Raw genomic sequence first — 23,886 nt, 5'->3', positions numbered from 1 at the left:
GTGTTCCAGAAGAAGAACAGTGATGGCTGAATGAGAAGGGATGCTGGCTGAGACTGCAAAGCTACAAGAAGTGGGATTATCAAAGAACCCTGAGAGGAGAGACTGTGAAACCCTAGGACAAAGGGTGATCTGAGGAATTGTTTTTGTCTGTAATAGGCTTACGTTTGGACAAATAAACCTGCATATAGGAGACCGGGTTTATCAATGAGTGCTTGTTCATCTGAGGAGACGCCCTGGTGCATCATGTATGATGTAGAACACAGACACCTCAATTGGCCCCTGAAACAAGGATGAGGTGGATCTTTGGTGCCCAAGGAAGAGGGGGGAAACTGAGGAAGGGTGCTGCAGAGCAACCTTTGGCCACAAGGTTTTGGCTACTGTATTAGATGGCAATTCTGTGTTTAAAATCTAGGCCTCAGAACATATGCCAATTTGTAATGTCCAAAAAGATCATAATTTGATGTCGATTAAATGGACCACCCCAATATTTCTACATCCAGAAAGAAAAGGTATGAAGAAATGCCCACTCCCAATTAAGATGTCTACCTTTATTTTTTTGAAGTCCACTGGTTTCCTAATTAACTCATAATATTCTGGTAATTCCTTCCTAGATGGGAGCTGAATGAAGACTTCACTTAGCTGCCGTCCTGAACTGTTGAGAAAAACAAAGACACAATGCAGACAATTACTGTAGCTTTGTAGTGAAAGAAAATGTACACAATAGCGATCACCAACCATAAAAAATAAGCATGCTTACTTTTCTTTCAAAGGATCAAGGATCAGTTCTGTTCAGAATAATCACCAAGTTCAATCATCACGGTTTTGTGATTTGTTACTGTCCAATTTTTAAGTTCTCAGCCATTGTGACTTTACAATTACAAGACTCCCTGCCCATTGTGATATTAGAGGTAACTCAACCAATCAACACTCTTACTCTACAGCTAATTAAACAATTTAATTTGATGTACGAGGGAGACTGCACAGATGGTAGATTATTACTTGGCTCAACTGCCTCACCCATGCAACATAAAATATCCTAAACACATGTAGCCCTTCGCCATAGCACACACCCTTCATTCTCCACCCAGGCAAATCAATACTATCTCCCAGCATCTCCCACCCTCCCGCCGACCCTCACTCCTATTGTCCAGAAAGCCAGAAACCTTAGCAGCAAAGCTGCAAGTGAGGTCAGAGTGGAGCAGCTAGTCTCCATAGGACAGTCTCCTGCTAAATCTGTAGCTATATCCGTCAAACAAGTCCACTGCAAGTCATTCTGCCATGGACCTGGGGGAAGTGACCCAGAGAGGAGGATAGCTGGGGGAGGGGGGAGGAAATAGCAGGGGCATTCTCCTCCTGTGATGCCCTGTAACCAATACAGATATATGAATAACTAGATATCTGTGTTCTTGGGGGTTAGAGGATAGAATCCGTTGGCTAGGGATCTCATGTTCTACGGGAATGATGAGGAGTAAACAGTTTTTCACATCTGCTTACTTTTACCACATGGTCCCAGATTTCTTAATCACAGTTTGCTTTCCTCACACCCACTACTCTTGTGTTGTTGCACTGTGACACCCCTCCCCTTTTATATGCTGAATTTGATAGCGAGAAAAAAATAAGAGATATTCCAAGCACAGCTTCTTATACCATGGAAGAGAAAAGAGACCAAGACTCCACCAAGTCTACTAGGAACTTTACCAAGTAGACCTAATTTACCTCAGAAGCACTTAGATACTACAATGACAGGCACTACAGAAAACCTTAAAATGGACAGGCAGATAATTCTATTCTAAAGTCTTGTTTTGACTTTGGGAGAATAACACTTCCAACAGCTGCATGCTAAAGGGTACTAGTCTCACTGTGATACTCAAGATGGGAACTCACAGCTCCTAATACTGACCAGATAATGCATGCACCATCCCCAGAGAGTGATGGAACATGCTCCAGCCCAGCTGTATGGGGGTGCAGAAGGACATTCCCTGTAATGGCTGCTCCAGGCTGGATGCTGGAACTGAGAGCAGGGAGGCTGTCCCTTCTGTTCTCTCAATGACCTTCCTGCAGGCACCCAGGCAGCACAGAGAAGGCAGCTGTCTGATTCAAATGCAGAAGGGACAAAAGCTGGACCAGAGGGGAAAGAAAGGAGTAGATTGAAACAAGGAGTCTTGAGAGACTGGAAAGTAGATTGGTGATGATGGTGGGGTGGGGAATGGAAACTGCAACTGGAAGTTTGGGGTGTGGGAAAACTGACACTAGCTGGGCAAGGAAATTGGAGCTGGCATGGAAGGCAGGCTGGTTCGGCAAGGAGGCTGGGCCTGGGAACTAGATGACTGGGAGGATGACACACTGACATTGGACAAGGAGCTGGAAATGGCTAGGCAAAGAGACTGGGACAAGAAGCCAGAAAGAGGGAGGGGGAATGGGAGAGACAGATTTGATGAGGAGTGCAGGGAGGGACATTGGGAGCCAGCGTGGGGAAGGGGAAAGAGATTGGACAAGGTGCTGAGAGGAGGAACTAATACTGGCTGGGCAAGGAGACTGAGACAGGTTGGACAAGACAGGGCAAAAGGGGTCAAAGCTTGAGGGAAAATGGGCAGAAGAGTCTGTGCCCCCTAGAGCAGTGCTTCTCAAAGTGGTTGTCTGCGGACCGGTGCCGGTCCACGAGCCATTGGCTGCTGGTACGCGGCGAGTTTCCTCATAAGAGTGTTGAATAGGATAATAGTATGGCACTGGTCCCTGGCACATTTGGAAAAAAAAATTGCTGGTCCCCCACATCAGATAGCTTGAGAAGCACTGCCCTAGAGCATACTCCCCTCCAGAGCCTAGAACGGAACCCAAGATTCCTGAGTCTCACCAGTCAGCTGCTGTGAGCAAGTATTTGTGAACTCCACAGTCAAAATGACTCATTCCCTCTGGAGCTGGTCCAAACAGAGAACGACAAACTACTATTGCTATCAGTTACTTCATTAGCTCAAGTGGTACAGGTCTATGTGGAAGACCTAAAGGTTCCAACCCTAGCGATGACCCACGGAGGTGTCATTATGATACCACATGATAGAATTTATATTGTTTCCAGTTTGTTTTTATACACCTAGATTACACACACACAAACTAAGAAATCTTTACAAGTGGCCACAAAAAGTGGATTCCTCATTTTTTTGAGTGCTTGACTTAAAATTCTGGTGTCAAATTTACAAAAGTGCTAAAGCTGCAAATGAAATTAATAAGACTTGTGGTCTGAACATATAAAATGCTGTATAATGCTAAATCATGAAAAATCATGACCTAGTGCAGGGATTGTCAATTATTTTTTGTTAAGGTCCAAATTTGTTGGTCAAGGTATAATCAAAGTCCAGACTCCAGAGAAAATAATAATAATAAAATAGCAAAAATGATAATAAGTAAATAAAAAGATTTTAGGGCCCATTCAAAAGCATCTGGCAGTCCAGATTTGGCCTGCGGTCCGCCTACTGACTACCCCGTCCTAGTGTCTCAAACTGAGCACTCCAGATTAGTACATACTTTTGACCTTAATCAGTCTGTGCCAAAAGTTCCCCACATGTAAAATGGGATAATGCCACTCTTCTCACAGAAGTGTTGTGAAAATCCATTATGTCTGTGAAGCACTAAGATACTACAGTGATGAGCAGCACAGAAAAGCTCATGGAGAAATTAAGAATTCTGCCTTCAAAGCAGGGTTTGAATAGAGTGCAGTAAATACGGCCTAAGGCCAGACATTAAACAATGAGGATAAAAACAAAATACTGAATAGCTAGCTCATTAATTGAGCATTATCCATCTGGTGCGGAAGAAAAAAATTAGTATATGATTACATAATCAAAGACTATTATAATACATATGCAAAAGGAGGCTGAATTAAAGTTGCCCAGGCAGCCTTAATACTGGCGCATGCGCACACGCGCACGTGTGTGTAAAATATATACATATACTACACAGTAGGCTAATTTTCAGAGGATGCAACAAGTTGCTTGCAAAATGGCATGTACCCCAGATAAAAAGCAAACAAAAACCTGCAGTTATATGTACAAAATTACTTATTTTGTGTAAACAAGTGTGCATTTTCATAAGCTAACAGATGAGTGCCATTTTACAGAAATACTTCTTATATTCTTGTTTAAAAATCTAGCCTTTTCACTTAATTACTTACACAATACATATGGGGTAGGGGGACAGATTCCTTGTTACAAAATAGTGATAAAAAAATTAGTAGCTTTAGCATCAGATGCTATAGTTCACCACAGCCACACAATTACATCATACAGTGAAACACAGCCTTTTAAAGTGATGAAAAAACCCAAACAGCTATTACTGCTAGCAAAGCATACCTGCTGTTCTGTCATTTAAAAGGTATGGCAAACCAAATTCACAACTCCTACCACTCCTCGAAACTGATATCCTGGATTAGCTCCTCAGAAGGAGTGAGTCTCACTGCTATGTTTGAAACTTCAGAAGCTTCGTACTTCAACAGAAAAAAGTCTTTGAGCAGAGGCAATGCAGTCCCGAGTTCAAAGTGAAACATCAAGCTGTTTTCATAGTGGATTGGCCCCAACTGTACTTCAGATTTTGACAGCAATTAAAAACAATTTGTAGTGATATCCTTTAAATATAGAGCAAAAAACTACTGAATAATCTGAGTTCTGTTCCCACTGTAAACCACTCAAGCTTCTCTCTCTTGCTACTGTACATAAGAAAAGCCCTTCCATGCCTATATAGCTTTTGTGTGTCATGGCTACACAAGTACACTTCTACCCAGATATAACGCTGTCCTCGGGAGCCAAAAAATCTTACCGCGTTATAGGTGAAACCACATTATAGCAAACTTGCTTTGATTCACCGGAGTATGCAGCCCTGCCGCCATGGAGCACTGCTTTACCACGTTATATCCGAATTCGTCTTATATCGGGGTAGAGGTGTATATACACAGACAGCCTAATAGTCTCTAATTATGAAGATAAACAATAATAAACTAAAATCCAGTATTTTGAAAAACAAGCTGAGGTAGAATTTTATCTATGGCTTTGGTCATAGATTCTATTTATCAAGCTAGAAATGCAACATGAACAATGAATTCATTCCTTTGCAATTTGGCACAACTAATTACTGCAAATTATTTAAAGTTGTGAATAGGAAAAAGCATTAAGGATTGGAATACGCAGCAGATACAAAAGACTAACATCTGACTTAGTCTACCTAGATCAATGATAGCACAGAATTTTACCATTTTTTACTGAACCTCCTCTCACAGAAGGATTCCATCTCCTATTCCCTTTGTGCATGTATATCCATACCATAAATGGACAGGGTTAGAATATATTACAAAACACTTCTTTTCTAGAGAAGTCTCAAATGTCTGTGCTGTGGGTATACTGAAAGAAAATTGTTAATTACGAGTGCCAGACTCCTGTTTTAATCCATATCTCCCCACTTTTATAATTAAAAATAATAACCATGAAGGCTTCCACATAAAAAGCCTGCCGGCAGTAAATCACTCCTGGTTGCCTAGCAACTAGCAGGATACATGCTGAAGAGGAAGAGGGACCTGCATAAATTAACAGAATCGACTGTGACAGAAAGAGGAGTGATAGTTCACTACGACTGCACTAGACCACCCATTTTTGTCCATGTGGACACGCATGCAGATATAGATCATAGATCATTAGAGAAGCGGTTCTCAGACTTCACTGAACTGCAATCCCCTTCTGACAACAAACATTATTACATGACCTGATGGGAGGGGACCAAAGCCTGAGCCCACCCAAGCCCACCCACCCCTGGTGGGGGGCCCAAAGCTGAAGCCTAATGGATTCACCTTCGGGTGTGGGGGATTGTAACCTGAGCCCTGCTGCTCAGGGCTGAAGCACTCGGGCTTTGATTTGGCCCTGTGTGGTGGGGCTTGGCCTTGAGTCCCAGGCAATGAGGTTCAGGCTTGTTTTATGTTTTAATTATTTCCTTGCAGACTTTGACTTTGCCAATAAACTGTGTGCTTTCATCTATTACCGAATCAGGAAGTACAATTTCTATTAATTTCCATTGTAGTTATTTGAATATTTGGACCACAATCTTGGTCAGAAGAACAGACAAAATGGTTTGTGTTGTATATTTAAAGACTTCAGAATCCAGCATGGCTGATTCTGATTGGCTGTTCACACTGCAAAACAGCTATATAATTCACTCAAACACACGTAATTCAAGGAAACTCCTTAAGCGACATGCATAAAATCTTTCAGTTTAAATACAAAAGTTTCTTCTCTCCCTAAGCTGAGTCCTGTTAAAACTGGTGTGCTAAAAGCACTAGCAAATATTTTAAATTTTTTAAAATAAAAAGCGGCAGTGCTAAAATGTTTACCAGATACCAAACGTAGAAAGAGTCCCCAGCACAAGCAGAAACCATGGGCAGTGTGTAGAGACCCTACCTTCCAACTTTCAGATCAGTCTTGGTAAATCTGGTTAACAACCCTCTGCTGAAAGAAGGAAGCACTACGAAACTGCCAGCTACAGCCCTGTACGCACTTCTGCCTGAACCGCACAGGCAGATCATCAACCACAGGAGCCCACCACTTTATACAATGGATGTGCACTGTAGCAAGCCCTGGTAAGAGTCGATCCCTATTTTCTATTAATCTTCTCCTTCTCTGACATGCTAACACACAGTTTCTGTCCCACCACTAAGTGAACAAAACATCCTGATACAATCTGACAAAAGCAGAAGAAACAAAACAACTAATGTCCTTAGCAAACCCCTCCAAAAGTTAATTTGTCTGTAACATGAGCCTGTAAAAGGGCCTGTTTTTCTTCAAGGACAGTGAATGTCAATAACAAGCTCATCATTAAAATGTAAAACAACAGCCCAGGGCAGAGTTTCAGATTCTCCTATTTTTTGTTTGTTAATACATAGAACTCTGCAACCTTTGCCATTGGCAAAGCAATGTAAGGAAAAAGGGAGAGAAATTGCTCTGAAGCTGTAGTTACTTCTTGGTGACAACACATTTGCGAGATTTTATACAGACTTCCCGTAATGGATCGCCACTTCAGGCACACATGCAAGTTACATAAGCTAGTAACAGATGTGACCAACTCTTAACCACTCAAGGCAGTTAGTGTGGCAGTGAGTTGGAGCATTCATTTTTCATTTCTGAAGATCACGGTTTAACTCTTGTTTTAGATAGCTGGTAAAAAGAAAACTGTAGAGATGTATTAATAAAATAATAATAGTTATAAATAGCAATGATAGGGATAGCCTACTTTCCATTCACCTATATCACGTTTTTGCATAATTCAGCAAAACTGTCAGTCTTCATTCAGGCAGGGTCATTGCTGGAACAGGAGAGTGTTCCAGCCTGATAGCACCTGTCCTGGGACATGAGGTCCTCATTTTCAAAAGTTTTAACAGACATGATGAAAAAAATTATTTTCTCATTAATACCAGTGTAAATATGGAATATCTCAGCTGTTACAGTTGTCCTACTAAGAGTTAACTAGTACAACAAAGCAGAATTCCCCCTCTCACACACTTTAAAAAAAAAACCCAAACACTCTCTCTGTAACACTAAAAACTAAACATTTTAAACATATAATCCTTCATCAAAAGATAGATTAGCTCAAGGATCAGCCTCTCAAAGGTATATAAGTAACAAGTGGCAAAGAGAATGAGGCCTAAGTGAAAAAGGTTTGCTTAATGGCCCACTGCTTGAAAAATCCACTTGCCAATAGCAAGTAGAAAACTTCCCTTGGTGAATGTCATCCACTTTAGAGAACACTTTCAATTAAAAATAAATAAATAAATAAATCTTCTAGCCCTTATGGTTGCAAAGAAAAAAAATTTCAAATGTGAAAAGAGCAGAAACCAGTGCACTGCAATCGTTCCACATCTGCAGACAGACAGCACCAATGCCTGTGCTGCTGTTCAGAGTCCTGCCAAGCTTCAACAGAGTGAAAAAAGACAATTACCTTTTCCATAACTGGTGTTCTTCGAGGTGTGTTGCTCATGTCTATTCCACAATAGGTGTGAATGCTCGCCACATGCACCAGTGCCGGAAGTTTTTCCCCTAGCAATACCCGTAGGGGAGCGCCCTAGCGACCCCTGGAGTGGCGCCTCCATGGCATGGTATAAAGGGTGCTGCACGCTCCCCCCACCCTAAGTTCCTCTTGCCAGAAACTCTGACAGAGGGGAAGGAGGGCGGGATGTAGAATAGACATGAGCAATATATCTCCAAGAACACCAGTTATGGAAAAGGTAACTGTCTTTTCTTTGAGTGATTGCTCATGTGTATGCCACAATAGGTGATTCCGAGCTATATCTGTTTGAGGTAGGAAGGAGTTCACGAACTCTCGGGACGGAGAACGGCCATGCCAAACCCGGCGTCCTCCCTGGTCTGAGAGACAATCGCATAATACTAGATGAACGTGTGAACTGAAGACCACATGGCAGCCCTGCAAATGTCCTGAATGGGGATATGGGCCAAAAGGCAGCCGATGAGGCCTGTGCCCTCGTCGAGTGTGCCCTCACAATTGGTGGCAGGGGGATTCCCACCAGGTCATAACAGGTACGGATGCACGAGCTGATCCAGTTGGAGAGCCGTTGAGTGGAGATCGGCCGACCTTTCATGTGCTCGGCTAAGGCGATGAACTGTTGCGAGGACTTTCGGAACGGCTTAATCCGTTCCAAGTAAAAAGCCAGAGCACGTCGCACATCCAACACATATGAAAGACCGCGTACTGGGGCTCGGAGGTTAGGGCCTGAGTTCTGACACCCGCCTAGCCGATGTGATCACAACCAGGAAGGCCACCTTCCACGAGAGATCTCACAAGAAGCACGGGGCTACCGGCTCAAATGGGGGCCCTGCGAGATGAGCCAACACCAGATTTAGGTCCCACTGTGGGACTGGGGGCCTAACATGTTTATCATAGATTCCCATAAAGCGTGTTCAGAAGTGATTTCTCAATAACCTATAAATATTTTTAGTTGTTCCCTTCAATCTGTTCCCAATCAAATAAAGGCACTAGTCTTTGGTGACAACTATGTCCATGCAGAGTTTCCAATTTGAACTGTAATTTGCCATCGTAGTGTTAAAAATGGTGGATGGGGGTTGGGAACGTACCTTTCTTACTTCACAGTCCTTCAAAAAACAGCAGAAACAAATTTGTTCAAACTTAACTCCACTGACTTCAGTGCAGTTATACAAGCTGAAATTTGACTCTCACATGTGCACGCACAAGCACAGAACAACTAAGATATGACATTTCTGTAACAATGCCAATTTTAAGAAATAATAATATTCTGCGTGTGTGGCTGTGATGGAAGGAAGAGATATACAAATTCTTAAAGCAAGAAATCCACAAAGAAAAACAAAAGCTACCTCACAGTTCATTTCTGTTTATGTCAACTGGACCCAGACTGGCTTCATATATTCAAAATACAACTATACAATATATTAGGGGGCTTGTATTCAAAGGCTTCAAAATTACCCGGAGCACTGCCAGCCTCCTATTACATCTTTAGCAAGCTCCACTGGATAAGAGATCTGTTTTTTAATACTCTGTCAGGGGACCAATAACATTATTAGAATTTTATTATGCATAAAGCCAGAGGGGAGTATTTGTGCACTATTCATATCACTCATCACTGTAATTAAGATGTTCAAATTCTCAATCCTGCTACTCTTATTTTGGTTTGGCAGAACGTACAGTGAAGGCAGTTGCCATTGATTCACTTCTGGGATGATACAGTTCATGGCAACTGGAAGCCATTTATATCCAAAGGGAATAATAATTAGAGATATTAAATCCTGCATCCACAGTGAAGAACATGGGGCTTAGTGGGTTCTGAGTAGCACAAACATTGAGAACACATACCTGAAAATGTCAATAGCTTACATGATCCATAACTGTATTGTTGAGTATCTGCCAATATTTTTCTAACAATTTTAAAGTTCAGATTACTCCAAATGGGAAACTATTTTAGATGATAAATACTGCAGTCTGTTACAGTACTTACTTACTTACATAGAGGATTTGTGAGACATGCAGTTCCCTTTGAAAAAACAGGGTTTCTGATAAGCTGGCAATGGTCAGAAAACCCAGAACTCAATGGACACACATGCTCAATAGATAGTTTTATAGAGGTTGTGATAGTTGCAGCTCAATCCCTGCTATGGCATTAGGCAAACCTTGACAGCACTCTTGTCCAAGAGTCTAAAATCTGTATATTTATACAGCCCCTATAACACAACTGGGATTTATTGGGTATTGGTTGCACAGTTAACTTAGTGAGGGTGCATGTAATGGGACATGGAAATTATGATAACCTGTGTATTCTCTGGTGTCACGTTTCTTCCTTAGCGCTGCTCCCTATTGTCTATGTAGTTAAATCAACACTGAAGATGAAAACAGCAGCTCATTTTAGGGAGAATGGGGTGGTTAAAGAGGCACAGAAAGGGAAAAGCAACTAAGCTAAAGCAACTGATACCTAGTTGTTTTGTAATTCATCTGAGGCTGGATCCCAGCTTTTTCATCCCAAACCCATTAACCAAAGAAAAGACTCTTGGATTATCTTGGGTAGTTAGGTTGCTGCCTGCTCTGGTTAGTTCCGACTTAAGTACCATGACTAGGCTTGGATAATGTAAAATAATTAATAGACACCCTTAACAGAAGCTGAAGTACAAAACAGGTTTACTGTGTTGAAATTTTTCCAGGTTTTTCTAAATCAAAGAATTCATGCTAACATTTGCCAATGACTTCCACTAAACACTTTGTGTGTTTTGTTATGTAGCAACAGCTAAAATAAAAAACAAAACAAAACAAAACATCAAAAATGATGTCACCAGGACCTTGAAACAGGAGATGGTGGGATGGTTCTGTCCCTGTATTCCTTCTCTTGGCAATAACGAATTGTTACTCTATATTCTAGATCCGAGAAGGGTTTTGTAAATCTATCTCAAAAAACCCTATAGGTCCTGATCATTTCTTATGCCTCAACAGGAACCCAAAAGGGGGGATACACCTATATTGCTAGGTGGATAAAGGAGTGTATTAGTGAGGCTTAACGATTAAACCATTCCCTTAGCCATCAGGGCCCTGGCCCATATTACCAGAGCAACAGCTTCATCATGGGCAGAAAGGAGATGAACATCCCCACTGGACATTTGCATGGTAGCAAGCTCAGTCTCCCTGTTTACTGTGCAAGTCTCTCAAGATACCTTAGTGAAGAAGGCTCTGTATGCTGCACTCAAGTGAATTGTTTTACCACCCTCCAAAATGCCTCTCAGGGCCCGCTGTGTTTAAGTCTGGGGTAAGTTTTGCTTTGAGATGTCCTAGATACTGACCTTAAGAAGGTGTATAATAAGAGAAAACGGAATTTATCACAGATTTAATTTCTCCTAGTCCTTACCAAATCATCTTAGACAAACATCTGAGTAAGGAGGCTGCGGATCACACAACTGCTCCTCACCTGTAGGTTTTCTATTCCTTCCAACCCTCACTTAACCTGCTCTTTTGACTGTCTAGCTTTTAGGTCATTTGAACAAGCAGGCAAACATCATAGGTGTTGGTTCCAAAACAAGGTAGGGGGGAAAAAGGCATGCTGCCTTCAATTTCAAAAAGAGGAATATGGCAGAGCAAAAAACAAACAAACCCCCAGAAAACCCAACTACAACCAAACCCTAAAATAAATGGCCCAAAGAATAGGAACTGTGTGTACCAAGCGATGAAATGAGAAGTTGATGATACTGCAAATAATGGAGAGCAGCTTAAAAAAACCAAACTGATATTTAAATAGCATTTGATAGTGTCTCTTTATTACTGTGGTACCTCTAAGGTGCCACAAGTACTCCTGTTATTTTTGCATAATACACTGCAACTGGCTATTGTCCAGCTTAAAGAATTGCATTTATTTCCAATTAAGCTCTGCTAACAGCTAAACCTCTTTCCACAAATAGAAAGGTTGGAGAATGCATTCCCTGCAAGAATGGATGGCTGAAAGTAGAAAATTACGAAGACTGCATTTGGTTTGAAGCATAGCAGGCCAAAGGGCACCATTAAGTGTTTATAATAGGTGAAGTAAGGGAAGTGACAAAAGAAATTACAGGTGCGTGAATGGTATAATTCATGTTAGTATTTCCATTCTATAATCCTCTCACAAAACAGGTTTACAGAACTCAGCCAGAAAAACAGTTCTAGGCTAGAAATTGGAATTAGCTGGCCAGTTATTAGTCCATGTGTTATTTAAAAAATAAATCACTTTTATAAAATACCACCCACTCCTTCAAGGAGTTATTGCACTGTGAAGCCTGGAAGAGCATAAGGATATCATTTGAAGTAAACATACTAACATCTATTCACAATGCCAGCCACAGGTTAATATTGCCTTTCTCCAAATCTGGTAGGTATGTATGCAGAGGTTGGGAATCAGGGAAGGAATCTCAGAAGCCAGTTAATGGAGACAGCAATAGTTGAAATGGAAAGTATTCTCAGGAAGTCACAGGTTTATCCTCTCAGTGTATATGCTCGACTGTTACTAAATACACTAAAGAAAGATGTGTGTGGATAAGGCAGAAAACTGACCCTCCCCCCCTTCACTGCCCCACCCCTGTGTACATACATTACAGTAATACCTAGTCTTGACTTGTTCAATGACATTAATAATATTGAAATGCCAAACATCACCTTCATTCTGTCTTAACAACCTAAAACATTTTTCAACCTCTTGAAAATATTGTTTTAAAAAAAGGTATGAACTACCAGTAAAGATGAATAGCTGAAAGAGAACAAATAATAAAAATCCTGAATTTGAGTTCTAGGAAAGTGCCAGCCACGTGTACAATGGAAGGCCTATTGAAGTAGTTATTACTTAAATACTGAAATTTATCCAAGTTTAGTCTGTTAACTATAGCTGAGGAGCTCTCTGAACCATGAAATAAGAAAAAGCTCATATATCTTAAAAACAGCTTTGCAGTCCTGGTAAATGGAGGTACTCCCAAACTCTCCACCTATCTAAGCTGCAGTCCTGAATCATAAGCGACTAGATGCAATAAATCGATCCTCGATCGCTCTGCCGTTGAGTTCGTAACTCCACCGCGGTGTTGAGAGGCGGAAGTGGAGTCAATGGGGGAGTGGCAGCGGTTGACTCGCCGCCATCCTCATGGCCAGGTAAATCGACCTAAGATACGCCTATTCGCGTAGCTGAAGTTGCGTATCTTAGGTCAAACACCCCCACTCCACCCCAAGTGTAGACCTAGCCTGAGTGGCAGGTGGAGCAGTCGATTAGCTGGAGTTAGGAGCTGAAGCTGAGTGCTGGTCCACAGGGATTGTGAATGACAAGAAGAGAGGGAGAAGGATCAGAGAACGGTCTGGGTTGGTGCAAACCAAAATTTTTGCACTGAAGGAAACAGCACTACAGATTTAAAACTGACAATTCTCTTCTCTCTCTTTATAAGAGCCATATGAAAAAATGTAGTTAGAATGTCCATTTCAAAATCACTCCTGGAAAGCTCTACACCAAGTGAACCTCTTGTTTTCTTTTTGGGATGGAACTTTTCAACTCTCAGTGTTGAGGATTTATCACTTGTCAAATTTATTCAGAGGGATAAGTAAACTGATTTTGTTTTTCACATTTTAAATGAATGACACTCTTATTAGCAGTTATCAGTAATACAGTATATTAACATTCTAAAAGCAACCAAAAGAGCCAGGGCTAGCAGATGAGGTAAAGAGACAAATTTATTTTGATCCCTGCATGTGCAGGTGGAGTTTGGGTGTGTAAACACTATTTGCCCAAATTGATTTGTGCATGCAAATGTTAAGATTTGTGTGCTGATGGAGAAGAACTGAACATTCAGAAATAAAAGCCAGGGTCTGTGAAATAAGGTTTTCATTCCACGTTTCTCTTCCCCCTACCTAGAATGAGGATGGCACTACTCACTTACTTACCCTAAACCCTCTGCAAGATGGAGGTGCAGTAAAAAGCACCAGACAGTGGGGGACAGCAAACACGATTCCTGTAACCTAGCTCTGGGGTATCTCACAAAGGCAGGGGGAAACCAACCCATCAGATATAAGACTGACAAAAGCAGTGCTTAATTTGTAATGAAAGAGGTGCGGGGGCTCATGCAAATTTTTTTACATTCATAATTGGTGCAGCAAGCCCAAGGTGCCAGGGCTATGAACTGTCAAGCTTAGAGGTGCCAGGGCTCAGCCCTGGCACAAATTAGGCCCTGGACAAAGAAAGTATGGATTAGTGGGAGTAGGAACAGGCCAACGGGCAACATTTATTTTGATGTCTCACTATCTGGAAGACACTAATCCTTCATTGTCCACAGTGAGGCCATGAGCAGAGGGGAGAGAGTAAGGAGCTGGTCAACCATTCATCTAGGGTTTCCTTCACCTTGTACAACAGATTACGCATGCAGTATGTGGATTATGAAAACTGTATGTGCACAGTGTGGTTTCCTGTTAGATGATGCTCCAGCATTAGTTCTTCTCCATCTCTCCCTCTCTAAGTGTTTTCTCCCAAAGGCAAGCAATACTCAAGCCCAGGAAAATCTAATGAAGTTAATATTAAAACCAGCTACCCAATTGGCCCATCCCCCATAGAAACCAATGCTTTCCTTTAGAAAGCAAAACAGACCATAAATGTCCACCTTGGTAGAGAGGAAGAGAGAGGGTATGAAGACAAAAATCAGAAAGAGGAACACACTTTTCTGACAAGTTGGTTAAATAAGTCCATTACACCACACCTCATCTTAAAAGCTGCTGCCACAGAACTAAATAAAAACAGCACACAATGCCACTACACAATCCTGTGACCACTTCCACCCATTTTTACATTTCAACAAATAGCTCAAAATAGTTAATGGGAACAGCCAATTATTCTTTAATACTTGGGAGACTACTCATTCTCCTCGTTATGGTTCTGACCCAATGTTTCTTCTTATACACAGAGCTCTGTTGCAGGTTCAGATAAATTCTTCTGAGCTAAAACTGCCAAAGATAATACAGCATGTCAAACTAGACCGGTCATTTTTTTTTTTATGAGAACAGTTATCCACTGGAAAACAAGCTGAGACTGTACTGTAATCTTAATAACCTTAAAACTATGTCCGATTGTTACCCGAGCAGAGCTACACCCGATGCCCCCAAAATTCAGTTCATTTAATTTATCACAACACTGCAGCTCAGATGTTTCCAAAAATATTCATTTACTATACGGGCATTATAATATACTGAAAATGGACCTCTTGGATAATAAATACACTTCTTCAGTCTCCTAGTATCTTATTCTGGCTTTTCTATTTATATTTTTGAAAACTTAAGGGGACAATATTAAAGCCAGGCATACAGTGTTAGCCAGGTAGGACGACAGTGATGAATGATTATGAAATAGTGGGAGATTCACTGGATAACTTAACTGCACATTGCCAAATATTCTAAAAAAACACTTACCTACCTGTACTGTAACTGTTGTTCTTTGAAATGTGGGGGCTGATGTGTATTGCACTCAGGTGTGAATATACCCAGCACACTGAAGGTGGAGATCTTTGCTCAGCAGTACCCATGAGGAGGTACTTGTGCACCTCTGGGCCTGCAGTCCCTCCCATAGTCATTTAAGGGCAGTGCTGCCCCATTCCATCTCAGCTCCTTCCGAACAATGTCAAGAGTTGAGACCCTGATGCAGAGGGGATGGATGGTGGGTCATGGAATATACATTTGCACTTACATCTCAAAGAACAACAGTTACAGTATAACCAGGTAACAGTTTGATTCTTTGAGTGGTTACAGACATGTATTCCACTCAGGGCCGCTCAGAGGATTCAGAGAGCCTGGAGCAAAGTGGGGGAGCTGCGGCGCTTATACTCACCCGGCAGCGGTCCGGGTCTTCAGTGGCATTTTGGTGGTGGGGGGACCTTCAGTCGCTCCGTGTCTTCGGCAGCACTGACGGGACTCCTGCTGCCAAAACGCTGCCGCAGACCTGGAGAGACTGAAGGCCCCTCCGCCGTCGAAATGCTGCTGAAGACCCAGCCCGCCACTGGGCCAGGGCTCATGGGGCCCCTGCGGGGCCCAGGGCAAATAGCCTCACTCCCCCCCCCCCCCGGGGGGCCCTGATTCCACTCAGGTGATTCACAAGCTGTAGTGGTAAGAGGTGGGGTTCAGAATCTACTTAAAGAATGGCAAAACTGCCTTTCCAAAGTTTGCATCTGATTTACACACAGCTGTAACAGCTTAGTGGCATAGAAAGGACAGAGAACAGGTTGTCAAGGGCTCAGACAGAGGTCCCACAAGGGCAGCCAGCACAGTACAGAGGTCCCATTAAAGAACTGCCTCTTTCACTGATAAAAAGAGACAAACGAATCTTCTGAGAAATCTCACTACCATTGAGTTGGAGAAAGGTGACTTCCCTTGGATTGGAGGATGGAATGCTAACATCACTGTTATGTGGATCCTCACTGAGCTGAAAGACAGACCAGAGGACTGAAGATGTAACAGGTACTCCAAAATGTCCTGAATGCAGGCTAGTATTGGTTGAATTCCCCTGGCTACTAACCAAACTGAAAATCATTCCCTCTTGGCAAAACAGATAGTCCTAGTGGAGGGCTTTCTATTATTTAGTAGTACTTGTCAAACAGCTTCTGAACACCATTTTTCCTTATTTACCCATGCAGCATCCACACTGTGAGATACAGACTGCTCAGAACTGGATACCAATCTGCCTGTGGTGCTGAATCAATAGATCAAGATAAAGAGGAAGATATGGGAGGTCAAACAGATAGACTGAGAAGGCTGGAAACCAACATTGTCCTGGTCAAGCTGGTGCAATGAGAATCAGTTTGTCATGATCCAGCTTCAGTTGAGAATAACCTGAGGAAAGAGCGGAAGTGGGGGAGGGAGGAAGGCACACATCAGTGTCAATCCCCAATTCCGAGAGAAGGCATTGGTTAAGGAGCCTAGACTGAGACCTGCTTGAGAGCAAAACTGATGGTACTTCTTGTTGTCTTTCGTTACTAACAGGTCAATAACCAGAACGCCCGCTCTCCAAAAATGGAGCTCAGCACACTGCTCTTCAGAAACCACTCATGATTCTGTGAGAAATTCTTGCTGAAGTTATTCACAGCAGGACTCCCACCCCCGCCAAGTGAGCAGCTGTGGGAATGTTGTATTCTTTGATGCAGTACTGCCAAAATTTTATTGCCTCTTGACAAAGCTGGTAAATTGGGCTCCTCCCGACTTGTTCACACAATACACTGAAGTGGTAGGGTTGGCAAATACATGAACTACTGTGCCCATGAGCTATGCTCAAAAAAAGCCCTGAATGCATTTAAACGGCTCAGAGCTCCAGGACACTGATATGAAGGGAAGGCTTCTTGTTCTGTCCCCAGATGTGCTCCTCCACATATTGTGAAGACATCGGTAAGTTCTGATCTGAACCAGTCATTGTGATTCAAAGCAAAAAGAACAGCAGCTAGGGTAACCACCTGGAAACCCATATTTCTGATGCACTTGTTGAGACCTTGATGATTAAGGCCTCAAACTTCCCTTTGATTTATGGAGTTCAAGAAATACTGTGAGTAGAATCTGTTTTCTCGATGCTGCAGGGGAACATCCTCTACAGCTCCCAAAGCCCAGAGAGTCTGGTTCTGCTGGAGGAGCGGTTACTTGTGAGAGAGCTCCCTGAGAAGGGACAGAGTAGGATGGTGGAAAGGAGAGATGGACAGAAATTGAATGGCATAACCTGATCCCACAGTGCTTAGGACCCACTTGTCTGTGGTTATCATTTTCCAAGCACTGTGGAAGTGAGACAGTCTGTCCCCAAAAGGTGGAGACATGGCCAGGAGGTTCACAAGTGGAATGCTACTCTCGATCTGCCCATTAAACTGGCTTAGCCAAAGGACAGGCAGGCTGTTTAAAACTGGACCTAGAAGGTCATCCCTTCTGTGACTACTGTTCCTTCTTGGGGAAGTCTTGCTGCCTAGCAGGCTAGGATGACTGTCAAAAGTACTGTGGGAGTGGTACTGCTGCTGATCTCCAAAAGAGATGTCATTCATGGCTGAGGTGTAATGACGTTTTAGTGGCCCAGCAGTCCTTAAATGCATGTAATATCTCATCAGTTTTGTCACAAAATAAAAACTGACCCTTGAACGGTAAGTCCTTTATACTCCACTGGACTTCAGGAGTTATGCCAGAGTTCTGCAACTATGAGGTTACTACTGTACTAACGGAGGACATAATTCTGGAAGATGAGTCCAACACATACAGTGCTGATTGCAATGACATCTTGGCCACAAGATGGCCTTCCCCAATGAATGTTTTAAACTCTTCCTTGAAGGATTTAAGCAAGTTATCCACAAATTTGGACATATCCTCCCAATGTACAAAATCATATTTAGTGATAACAGAACCTGCCGATTTGCAATAAGCATTTGTAATGATGAAGCTGAATTCATTTTTCTCTCCATCAAATTCAGCCTCTTAGACTCTTTGTCCTTAGGAATGGACTTGTATCGTCTCTAACAATCTCTCATTTGTTACTGTTACCACAAGAGAGTTTGGGGCCGGATGTGAGTAGAAGCTCTCAAAACCCTACATTGGGACATAATGCTGTTTACCATTATGTTTTGCTGTGAGTGGTAAGGAAGCTGGGATATGCCACAAAGTCTTTGTAGGTTCCAAAGGTGCTTCATTTATAGGGAAAGTTACTCTCCCAGAAGCAGAGGACTGGAGAATGTCCATCAATTTATTCTCTCTCACAAATGTGGCCTGAATGCCCAAGGCTGAGGCCAAGCACCTCAGGACTGGGCTGAGGATTTGGGCTGTGCAGATCAAGGAACATTCCAGTGGTTCCAAGGAGGCCAGTGAGAATAAGGATATGGCATTGATGGCCCTTAAGCATGGGACAAAAGACTCTATCCCTACTGTTACCCAGGATGTCTCAATGACTGAAGAGCAGTCCCTCAAAATCGATAGAGGGGAAAGATGTCCCCAAGCCTGACAAACCTTCCAAGTTGTCCAGTGGCAATGAAGCTGCCAAGACAGAAAGAGCAAGAAAATGTCCAGACTCATTGAAAAGTCAATAGGCAGGTTGCATTGGTGCCCAGGATGACACCCTGAGTACTGGAAGGGGCATTACACTCCCATTCGGCACCAGAACAGACCTCTGCATCAAAGCTGGTGCTGGTACTGATCCCACAGATGTGGTCTGCATCAAAATCATCGTTGGTACCAAAGATATTACGTGTGCAGACAGGCCCCTCGGTACCAAGGAGGCAGCTGTCTTCAATTCTGCACTCAAAGTTTAGACAGTGTGAAAGATGGTGCTGACGACAGAGAGAATTCTGTGACCAGTCCAGGAGGCACCAAAGACTCAGCAGAAAAGCCACAGCTGCTGAATGCTCCTGAATTATTGGAGAATCGGGAACAGAGAGGCAGAGCAAGTCTCATGATGCCTAGAATGCCAATTGTTTTGGAGACAGCCTGTGCATACTAATGTTGTCAGTACTGGATTCAATGGGCATCCCACAAATGGTACCAAAGTTGCTGGTATGGTGTCCAACTGATCCCATCTTGGAACCAGAGAGTGGTTACACAGCCCAAATCACAAGGTTATGGGATATTCTGGGATGGGTTTCTCTCAATCTTTCCTATTGAAGCTGTTCCAGTGCAGATAAATAATTAAAGAATCATTGGACTTGAACTTTTGTCTTCTAACAACTAGGCTAGAGAGTCATTCTCTGGCCCACTATTTAATACAAAGTGGAATGGCTTCAACACAAGAGATTCACTCAAGAAAGATTATCTCATAGCCCTGTGAGGTAAGAGATCTGGATTCATTTCAGGCAGAGGAGGGACCGAAGCTAGGTTTCCCACACACTGGGTGAGTATGCTAGTCACTGGGCTAAAGGTTCTAAGTGCAGTGGTAGGATTTCCTTCATTTTTTCTGAGAATGGGCTTACATGCTTAACTCCAGAAGAGGATTCATGGCTGTGAATCCCAAGTGGAGATAGGCCCCTAAAGAGCGGGGTTTACTCATAGCCCTCTCCTCAGCATTTCCTATTGGCTAGTGTAGGTAGCTCCCTGCTCAACATGTTGGGTTTTGTGTATCTAATTCCTAGGTGCCTAATTCTCCTCAGGCACTGAACAGAGTGGCTGAGTGTTTAACTCAGGGCTGTAGATTCCATTAGGCAGCAGGGCACCAAAATACTAGGCATTGCAACAGTTAGTTGCGGAGCTAACCCTTTTAAATGAGTTTGACAGTGATTTATATTGCTATAGTTTAAGTTAAGTTCCTTGTAGATTTAGGATAAATTCATACAAAGCATTCAAATCGAAATCAGAGCATCTACACAAGACGGCTGCACTGATTTAACCAAATCGTAAAAACCTTGGTAAAAATTGGTACAAACTTCCTCATGTAGACACTGTCTAACACACAGTTTCTTTAAGCAATAGAGCAAGACCGCTGGTTTTCCAATTCTCAGCTGAAGCCAGACAAAGGAAACAGGAAAAAAAAAACACTTCCTCTTTGCCTTAGGGCTCTTCTGCCTTTCTGTGCCTTCTATTCATATCGCTGCTCAAATTACTCTTTGTTAACCTCTTCTTCACATTTTAGCATGCAGTTTATATTCAAAAGCTGTTTTACTATAAATCTTTGTAATTTCACCTTAAAAACACTATACAAAATAAAATGACAAGTACAAATCTGGAGTCTGTAGGCAAAGCTAGTTTGAAAATCCAAATAAAAAGTGATTCTTATTTTAGGAGGAGGTTTTGTGTGAAATATCAGGGGCTTTAGTTATTTGAGGAAGTTAAGGAGAGGTGGCATACTGAATATTGGCTTATAATGAGAAGCTAGCTTCAACCTCAGTGATGGTGGGTTATAACGCCATATAATATTTCTATAGCATATTCTTTGTCAGTTCAGATGCTCCTCATTCCATCCCTAAAGAGTCTGGAGAATACTTTTAAGTGCCAACATGAGAACTCGTACTAAAAAAACAGTAGCCATATGTTGGAAAGATTTATAGCTAAATCATTAAGGCAAGGGGCTCCATTAGGCTAAAGGAATAGTCTGAGCCATCAGGAAGACTCTTCTTTAGAGCCCGTGGCTTCAGGTAGGAGACAGGAAGTTAGGGCTGAAGAGATCAACAGAAATTAAGAGAAGGGAGAAGGTCAGGGATGTAAATGGAGTCTAGAAAATGAAAATATTTTGTATCTGGCTTGTGCTATTTGATTATTAAACAAACAAACAAACCCCTGAGGTTTTGTTTGGATTATCTATATCTGGTTAATGGAGTGCACTGTACTAAGAAATACTTCTCTTGTACAGGGCAGTGGAATTTCCAAACCAAGAGGTTATATGGCTCTCTTGTAAATTAAATTCTCAAGTCCCAGCGTGTACCAATGGAAGTTACGTACATAGAAGACCAGCTCCAAAGTGAGATCATTTTTATTTACAGTTAAAAAACAACACGCCATTAAAATCCTAGAAATGGTTTGTCAGCAACCCAAAAAGACTGGGCATCAACAAAGAACCAATCTACAAAATTGAGAGCTCACCTGTCCTTGTAGTTTATCACAGTATCGATAATGGCGTTCATCTGTTTTGTCAGTTTAGGTGGGTTGGGTGACAATTTTTCTGCAGGAGGTCTGCCTCTTCTCTTCTTTGCCTTTTCTCCGTCTTCTTTCCCAGAATCCTTATCCACATTTCTTCGTCTCTTTCGTTTTTTAAGCCGGACTTCCTCTTCCATTTCTTCCAAGTTGCCGTCTTCAATTGCCTGTGAACCATGGAGTCAGAAAAATTATATTTAAAAAAAAAAAGATGCAAAGAAAAAAAATCACATTTTAAAAGACCAGCCAGATGAAGACAACTCAACACAGTAAGTCTATTTATAAACAAGAGTTCAAGAGAAAAATCAGTGAGTGGCAATCAATAAGACACTAAACTAAAAGTAATTATAAAGACACCTTCACCTCAGATGGACTCATATTAAACTGAACCCTCAGTTCCACCTTGCAAGTTACAAATCCATATCGCTGAGGGCCTGTGGCACTACGCTAGTAAGTACACTGCAAGACATGCATTAATTTCTTTGTTGTAGTAAGAGTTGTGTGCTAAAAAATATTTTAATGTCAGTGTTTGCAGACACGACAGTCCACATTAGGTATCAATGTTAAGAAAGTAACACAGTTTTTTCTATATATTCTTTTTAAGGAGGAGCACACTAGATTCAGCCTTTTCTTCCAAAAGAGTTTTCAAATTTACAAATCACTTAAGAGCTAAAACCATCTCTAAAATGTTGTGCAATTTTCATTCAGTATAATAACAAATGAAGAGGCAGAAGCAGTGACAATATGATGTTTTATAGTAAAGAGCACTTGTATCATGGCATGGAAAAAGAAAAACAAAAGCACAATCACAAACAATAAACACTAGTTCCAATTACCTGCAAACGTGTGCTTTTAACCAGAGCCAGCAGAGAGATAATAAAGTGTCTACAAAAACAAACCAGGTACAAAAGGAACCTGCTCATATACTGACAGATCCATGTGACAAAACGAAGCTGAACTTTTTTTTGCTTTTGAAAAAATCTCAAAGCCCCCCAGAAAACAAACCCCTAATGGAGAGGGGGAGCGGGAGAAACAACTCCAAAATACCTAAACACAAATTGGTTATAAGAAAACGGAAATTAATAAGAAAGTATAAAGAGAGAGAACAAAAAATATTCAAAATCTTAAAATTAGACTTTAGGATTAACGCTCTCTCAGAACATAACTGATGTTGATATTTGTCTCTCTTGCCTCTCAATATTGCCTTGAGTAGATGCAAATGCTAATCAATCCTTTCTTGTAGCTGAAAGAGCTCTAATCATAAAGCAATTACCTTCATTTTTCCACAGCATCAAACATGGCTAATATTTATGATCATGTGAGTATAACAATCAATATAAAAAGAGTGATTACAGCCCAGACATAATTTCTTTCACTTGTGTACAATGTCTCTTGAAAAACGTTTTGTGAACAAAACCTGGTGCACAACACAAAACAACCTGGCATGTTAAAAATGCCAGTGGGATTTCAAAATCTGTTTCCTATGCATCCTCCGATGTGCAAATCCATAGAACAAACATGAACACAGAATCCTGAGGGACAGCCTGAAACTAGGCCTTAATAATCAAAAGACAATTTCCATCATGCTTCCACAGCGTTCAGATAACCATTATGAAGAGGCTTGATCTGATGAGTTAGGAAGAAAAAGGAAGGAAAAAAAATCTGCACACAAATTCATTAATATTCATTTGGCTAAAGCAGGACACCCACTATATACCACTGCAGCTAGCGAAGATTACGAAAAGGAAATTTCTCCGTAAATCTTGGAAGCTAGAAAATGCTAATAATAAATACAGCATGCAAGGCTGTCAACAGTTAATGTTATTGCTCCCCTTAAGCACTCAGTTGCACACAGAAATACGGAGAACACCAGCTTTTGATGTGTTACACACCTACACATGCCTGTGATGTAGTTCTACTGAATCTTCAAGACGGCAATGAAAAAGGATATTTACCTTACCACTATCAGCAGGCCGGCTATCGGAAATCACAGTTAGTGGGGATAAAATTAACAAGCCAGCAAAGCAGCGAGCTGCTAGTCTCTTCATCAGCTGATCAGGAAAAAAAAGAGAGCTGGGGAAAGGCTATGTTTTCATATACAAGTAATTTTATTTTACTGAAAATTTAATACTGAAAGAATTGTGGATACTCAAATCTGCTGTTTCATTCTACCTACTACAAGGCCCGAAGCCTTCTTCCTTCAGCCTGCTTTAATATTGACAACTACTTATCATATTTTCCCTTATTATTCCAGGCATCCAAACAGATTTTTAGCTG

General features: G+C 41.7%; 1 protein-coding gene across 4 annotated transcripts in view; it reads right to left on the bottom strand.

Annotated features, from left to right (window-relative positions):
- The window catches only part of SMARCA2 (SWI/SNF related, matrix associated, actin dependent regulator of chromatin, subfamily a, member 2), a 187,577-nt gene that overhangs the window by 9,473 nt on the left and 154,218 nt on the right, over positions 1-23,886 (bottom strand). For 3 of the 4 annotated variants that reach the window (XM_030566024.1, XM_030566026.1, XM_030566025.1), the window contains exons 29-30: positions 21,559-21,776; positions 547-652 (exon numbers count right to left, since the gene is read on the bottom strand). In XM_030566024.1, the coding sequence (XP_030421884.1) occupies positions 547-652; positions 21,559-21,776 (324 nt within the window). Of the gene's footprint in view, positions 1-546; positions 653-21,558; positions 21,777-23,564; positions 23,661-23,886 lie in introns of those variants that run through there. The other variant, XM_030566027.1, reaches the window with a different exon arrangement.

The sequence above is a fragment of the Gopherus evgoodei genome, chromosome 6 (genome assembly GCF_007399415.2).
Source record: "Gopherus evgoodei ecotype Sinaloan lineage chromosome 6, rGopEvg1_v1.p, whole genome shotgun sequence".
NCBI classification, from domain to species: domain Eukaryota; kingdom Metazoa; phylum Chordata; order Testudines; family Testudinidae; genus Gopherus; species Gopherus evgoodei.
Note: the sequence above shows the minus strand (reverse complement) of the source record. Positions and strands in the feature narration are given on the sequence as shown.